Here is a 6000-nt window from a genome sequence, read left to right as displayed (position 1 = left end):
AATAATTAATTGGGGAAGATGCGTTGTGACCGCTTATCTGGTAATCCTTATCCGTATCGGTCCGCAACGCAATTGAGTGAGAGTGAGGCCCTTATTTATCTCTCTCCGCCAAATTCTGGTTGGGATTGGTTCTTCTTCCACTTCCAACGCCATGCCTCTTTTTGGAATTTTCCAGATACCCTCATTTATGGACATAATCACTGACCTCGCCATGTTCATTACTCCGCTATGGATTGCGGTTATCGTCGGCGTCGTCGTGGGCTGGGCGTGGAAGCCCAAATGGGCCTTTCACCCCAAAGACGCTCTTCTCAAGTTTCGCTCTCCTCGCCCTCCCAATCCCCAAAACGACACCGCTTTTACCTACTCCGCCACCAGGTTTGCAAATTGCCGAATTCTAATGCTAATGCAAATGCAAATGCAACATCTCATAATCTTCATTTCTAATTTCAGTTCCTCCGCGCGTGAGAAAGACGCGAGTGGGAGTCCTGTGGTGACGGAAGACGATTTGCTGCATCTGTGGAAGTTGGTTGAGGAAAAAGACGGAGGGCGGGCATGGATTCAGATGATGGACCGTTCTACCCCGACCATGACCTATCAAGCGTGGCGTAGGGATCCTGAGGTACGCCTTACCTTTCATTCTTCCCTTTTGCAGTTTGTTAGAATTGAGTGAGTGAGGGTGTATGCTTGTTAGAGTGGACCGCCGCAGTACCGGAGCAGAACGGTGTTCGAAGACGCGAGTCCTGAGTTGGTGAGGGATTTCTTTTGGGATGATGAGTTCAGGTTGAAGTGGGATGACATGCTTATACATGCTTCCACCATACAAGAGTGTGTCCTCACTGGAACAATGATGGTGCACTGGGTGCGCAAGGTTAGTGGTGAAAGTTGTTTTGTGATATGTGAGTTTGTTGCAGTCTCATGTTGATCTTGTGCAATTCTGCCTGCAGTTTCCCTTCTTTTGCAGTGACAGAGAGTATATAATTGGGAGGCGAATTTGGGACGCAGGACGAATTTACTACTGTGTCACTAAGGTTCGAATGAAATTAATTGCTAATTAAATTCCTTCTCTGTTTGGATAAACTTTTCCATCAATACTTATTAAGGGAATAAAATAAGAAGGAAAAAAAAACGAAATAAGTTTTTTCATAAGTAAAATTTAGGTTGTGTATAAGTTTAAGTTAATTTGCAGACATTTTCTCATATTAGCTTCTCCAAAAGCTTATATTTACCTTATGCACAAGTTAATTTTAGTTCATGGAGAAACTTATTTATTTTGTTATTGGTCTCATTTTCTTCTCATATAAGTGCTTATGGAAAAGTTTTCCCAATTAGGGTGTAAGAGTTTGATTTTACTCTTTTCTTATGTCCATTCTGAAATTAAGGTTGGGTGGGTTAGCTGGATACTTAGATCTTGTAATGCTTCAATTGGTTTGTGTCTTTGGTTGAGTCCTTCATACTTGTTTAGTTTGTTTATTTGGACTGGACTGTGTGTTGAGATGTTATTTTGTTGTCTTGGTTTGTCCGTAAAGAGTTAACGAGCTAGTATTTGCTAACCTTTTCATCAGCCTTGTTGTAATGCAAAGACTTTAACGCTATATTAGTAGAGGTTTGTTTTTTAGGAACACTGCATGGTCATCTTACACTTGACTTGAACCTTAATTAAACTGAACTTATTCGAATTAAAGTAAGTTATTTCCAATTTGTAACAATAGCTGATTGGTAATTATGACTGTGTTCTCATTCTTTCCGGAACAATCTTTTTACGTTATACATATACTTCTGGTTTGTGATATTGACTTGTGGCTTGTTTTGCTTCTTCAGGGAGTACCTTGCCCCTCCATGCCAAGGCATAATAAACCTAAACGAGTTGATTTATTTTATTCAAGCTGGTGTATTCGTGCAGGTAACAGGCAGTTTGGAGCTAATTCTTGAAAGCACTCTTTATTTAACTGGCATTTCACGTGTTAAGAAATTAAATTGATAGGGCAGAAATTTGAATGATGAGTCGCCGGCACAAGGGTCATGCGATCTGATGAGTTATCATGAATAATCAAAGCAACATGCTGAGCTTGTGTTGACCTTTTATCTAATAAATGCATCCCTTCCAGAAGTCGGGGTTTGTTGCATGTATTAATGTGTACATATTGAAATTATAATCTATGATGTTAGAAAAGCTTACCAATATGTAGTTTGGAATCGAGTACTGAGACATGGAAGTTTCTTCCTTATACATATAATTGAGAACAAACTCAGTGACGGCTTTCAGATATTCTATTTGGAATGATTCTCTTGTCTTCAGAGACATATTATGGTTCTACTTCAAAACCTTGAAGTTCACATTCAACCTATGCTTGATGTATAGTTTACATTAGACATATTAGTCTGTTACCGTTTGCTATCTTGGTGATTTTGTTTACAACCAAGCCTTATCTCACCTTAAATGGATCAACTCAACGTCGTTGAGCTCCATTAAAAACCACAATTTTTAGTGAATCCATTTAGAGCAAGGTCATTTTGGTAGTTTCTCAATTTTTTTCTGAGGTCGTGTTCCATTCCTTTTAATTGGGCTGGCTACCATTTGTTACACTTTCTCTTGTTAACATTCATATCATTTTTTATTTAATTTTCTCTTGTATTTTCATTCATTTAGCTAAGAAGCCTCATCTCTGCTGCAAGTTTTATTTTTCTTCCTTTGACACTTCACTGACCAAATTTTGCTACCATACTTCATGTTGGTCTTATAGATGTGATAGAATTCTGATAGACTAGTTTCAAATTATATTTAAAACGTGCAATCTGTGGTTATGAATTATGATATAATCCCCAATTCTCATCTCTGTAATATTACCAGCTTGCATCTGACTGAACTCACATTCCATGTTCTGTCTACTACTACTTGGACTCAATTTTAGAATTTGTTCCTCTCTAATTATCAATTAAGATTTAAGACTTAGTTATTGTCTCAAAAGAACTTTCAAAATCTGGAATCCAATTGGGATTCAATTGAACTGGTTTTGGTTTGATATAAATGATGGAACATAATCTATACTCTGTTTATTTTCCTTAAAGTATAATTTTTAGCAACATGATGCCCGAGAAATCTTTATTGGGTTTTCTATTTTGTGCTTGTTGGCACTTAGTGTGAAAACATTAAATACACCTTATTAAATACTTTAAATTACTTAAAAATAAATATTAAATGACTGTATTTTTTTATATAATAATAAATACTTCTCATCATGTGCCAAGGGGAACATAGTAGAAAACCTATTTTTCAATTTTGTATTGTTTTCATTAATTACAGTTTTATAGACAGTAGAAACTTATGTGCATCTGTTGTGGTCTATATCCAGTTAAATCAAGAAAAGATGACCAGCTGACTTCATGTGAAGTGTTATTGTTTCATCACGAAGATATGGGAATTCCCTGGGAAATTGCTAAGCTTGGAGTTCGACAGGGTATGTGGGGAGCTGTCAAGAAGTTTGATCCAGGACTACGGACATATGAGAAACAAAGGGTTTCTGGTACCCCATTGTCACCCTGTGCACGTGCTGCTAAGATCAACACTAAAGTAACCATGGACTATGTGAGGTCTCTGGAAAACACGACCAGTGACTTGTTGGAGACTGAAAATCAGGATTCTTCTGACAAACCAGGTGGAAGGAACATACCTAAGCTTTTAATTGTTGGTGGAGCCATTGCCCTTGCCTGCACTCTTGATCAAGGACTACTGACTAAGGCAGTTATATTTGGAGTAGCCCGAAGGTTTGCAAAAATGGGAGGAAGGAGGTTGTGATACATTATGCTTTTTGCTTTGAGAAATTGCCAGGCCAGCCAATTCCCTCTGGCAGTAGAATTAGAAATTGAGATGTCACTTCTTGCTTTGGGGCAAATGTTTATTCTGGATCTAGTTGGCAGCCATGGTTCAAGAAGAATGGTATTATTCTTTCTCCATTTGTTTGATCTATGAGGCGGCTTTTAACTGGAAATAGCTACATTGTATCTTTATGTCATTAAAAAAAGATTGTCATGCTGCAGGAATAACATCAATATTCAGGTTTTTCTTTTAGTTCATGTTTTTTTTACTGTTAGCTCTCTCTGCCCTCTTCTTTTTCTACCGTTTGATTCTGAGAAATACAGTGAACAAGATATGGTAGCTCTCAAAATTTCGTTGCATGAATGTTTATTGTATTTGCCAAGTCTCTGTAGATAAAATGAGAAGACCGGCAGTTGATGAATAATCACAGTCAACACTTTGCAGTTTGCAGGGTAGGTGGTTGTTGAATTACGATTTAATTATTGGTCCTTTAATCGTTATAGTTAATATTCATTTTTAATATTGTATTAATCTATAACTATTATTATATAAGAAATAATCTTTTTTGATGTCATCTTTCTTTTGAATATTTTTACTTTTAATTATTATAAATTATTACAACATTTTATTTTAACTTCCAATAACAGTTATATTTTTTAAAATAAGTTACACCCATTTAAACATATAGGTAACTTTGAAGTTCAGGGGAGTGCTTTTTTTGCACTAGTATATATTTTAATAATGAACTTAGATAATAATAGAAGAATTGAAAGATAGATAAAATTTGGTTTTTGCTTCTCCAAATTTTTAGACTTTTAGTGACCTGACTGGTTAAAAAAAAAAAGTTAAATTGGCTATTTCCAATCATTATTTAATGTAAATTTAATTTGGAATAAAGTAGAATTAGGGTTCATTAGAAATGGAAATTTCATCACAAAGATATGTTAAGTTCAAATTATATATTCTCGCTTAATTTTTAAATAAGTATTTTAAAATGAATATATAGCTAATTATATTTATATAATTTTGGCCAATTCAAGTAATTGGAAAACTAAAAAATCTAATATGAATTGACCAACTAATTATATATATATATATAGAGAGAGAGAGAGAGAATTTGAATTGGCAAATTCATATTATATAATTTGAATCTATAGAGTTATTGGAAGATAGTATAAAAAAAAAAATCATTGATCGTGAATCACACTTTTCACATGATTTTTTTAATATATCTATAATTCTTTTGCTTTGAACTTTTGTTGTGTTTCATGATTTTTATGTAATGAATTTAATAGAAAAAGTTTCACATAAATCAATTGATAAATTATTTAAAATTATGTGTTAAAATCGAAGATAATTATTGGTTCAGAAGGAAAAAATCAATCCAAATTTAGAAGATAAATAACTAAATTAAATATTTTAAATGATAAATAAATAAAAAAATAGGTGAAGATATGAAAACTAAACAAATTGTAATATATACTGTCAATTTCAAAATTAGATAGCATGCATTTTTAAATTTAGATAACACATAATATATACATATATATGTCACATTGTCTAATAATCAACACAAAATAAACTATAATAGAAAATATATTCATTTTTAAAGTGTTTTATTTTATTATATAAAAATAATTTAAAAGGTATATTCTTAAAATTTTGAGTAAACAGCAAAAAAAAAAAATACACGAACTAAATTGGTATGATGTATCAAAATTCAAATTTATGAATATTACATATATCAATATGAACAATTTTAATATTAATAACTAGATAATTTAGAATAGATCAAATTAAAGTAAAAGCGTTGAAGGTAAGTTTGAAACCCCACCCTATACACCAACAAAATACCAACCACCGAGCCAATAAATTATTTTCTTGTATTATTAAAAATACGTTTAAATTGAAAACTGAAAAAAAAATTAAATTGAAATGACAATAACTTAAATAAATGTTTTAAGCATGAACTACAGGGTATAAAACAAAAGAAATTATATAACGTGAGTGTATATTTATAGTATTTCTTCAATAAAAAGAAACTTCATTTATATGGTTTATAAACAATGGGATACGCCTTGAAGTCTTCAATTAATTCATTCTGTGTTTTCCAGTTTCCTAGGAGATGTGGTCCTGCTGATAGACAATTAATGAATCTGTATCTCTTGGTGGGACTTTTGTTGGTC

At 33.1% G+C, this 6000-nt stretch overlaps 1 protein-coding gene across 1 annotated transcript; it reads left to right on the top strand.

The window, feature by feature from the left end:
• Window positions 1-16: 16 nt before the first annotated feature.
• Window positions 17-4163, top strand: LOC114402842. Its single transcript, XM_028365531.1, has 6 exons — window positions 17-375; window positions 451-619; window positions 692-868; window positions 945-1028; window positions 1819-1900; window positions 3351-4163. Exons 1-6 carry the CDS (start codon window positions 152-154, stop codon window positions 3791-3793), a joined length of 1179 nt encoding a protein of 392 aa, XP_028221332.1. The 5' UTR covers window positions 17-151; the 3' UTR covers window positions 3794-4163.
• Window positions 4164-6000: the final 1837 nt, after the last annotated feature.

The sequence above is a fragment of the Glycine soja genome, chromosome 20 (assembly GCF_004193775.1).
Source record: "Glycine soja cultivar W05 chromosome 20, ASM419377v2, whole genome shotgun sequence".
NCBI classification, from domain to species: domain Eukaryota; kingdom Viridiplantae; phylum Streptophyta; class Magnoliopsida; order Fabales; family Fabaceae; genus Glycine; species Glycine soja.
This window is presented reverse-complemented; position numbering and strand designations above follow the sequence as displayed.

What these genes read in the sequence shown, in the direction of transcription:
- LOC114402842 (XM_028365531.1), top strand. Translation starts at nt 152, where the DNA reads ATGCCTCTTTTTGGAATTTTCCAGATACCCTCATTTATGGACATAATC. An exon ending in TTTACCTACTCCGCCACCAG is followed by an intron (nt 376 to 450) that starts GTTTGCAAATTG and finishes TTCTAATTTCAG; the next exon opens with TTCCTCCGCGCGTGAGAAAG. An exon ending in TTTACTACTGTGTCACTAAG is followed by an intron (nt 1,029 to 1,818) that starts GTTCGAATGAAA and finishes TTGCTTCTTCAG; the next exon opens with GGAGTACCTTGCCCCTCCAT.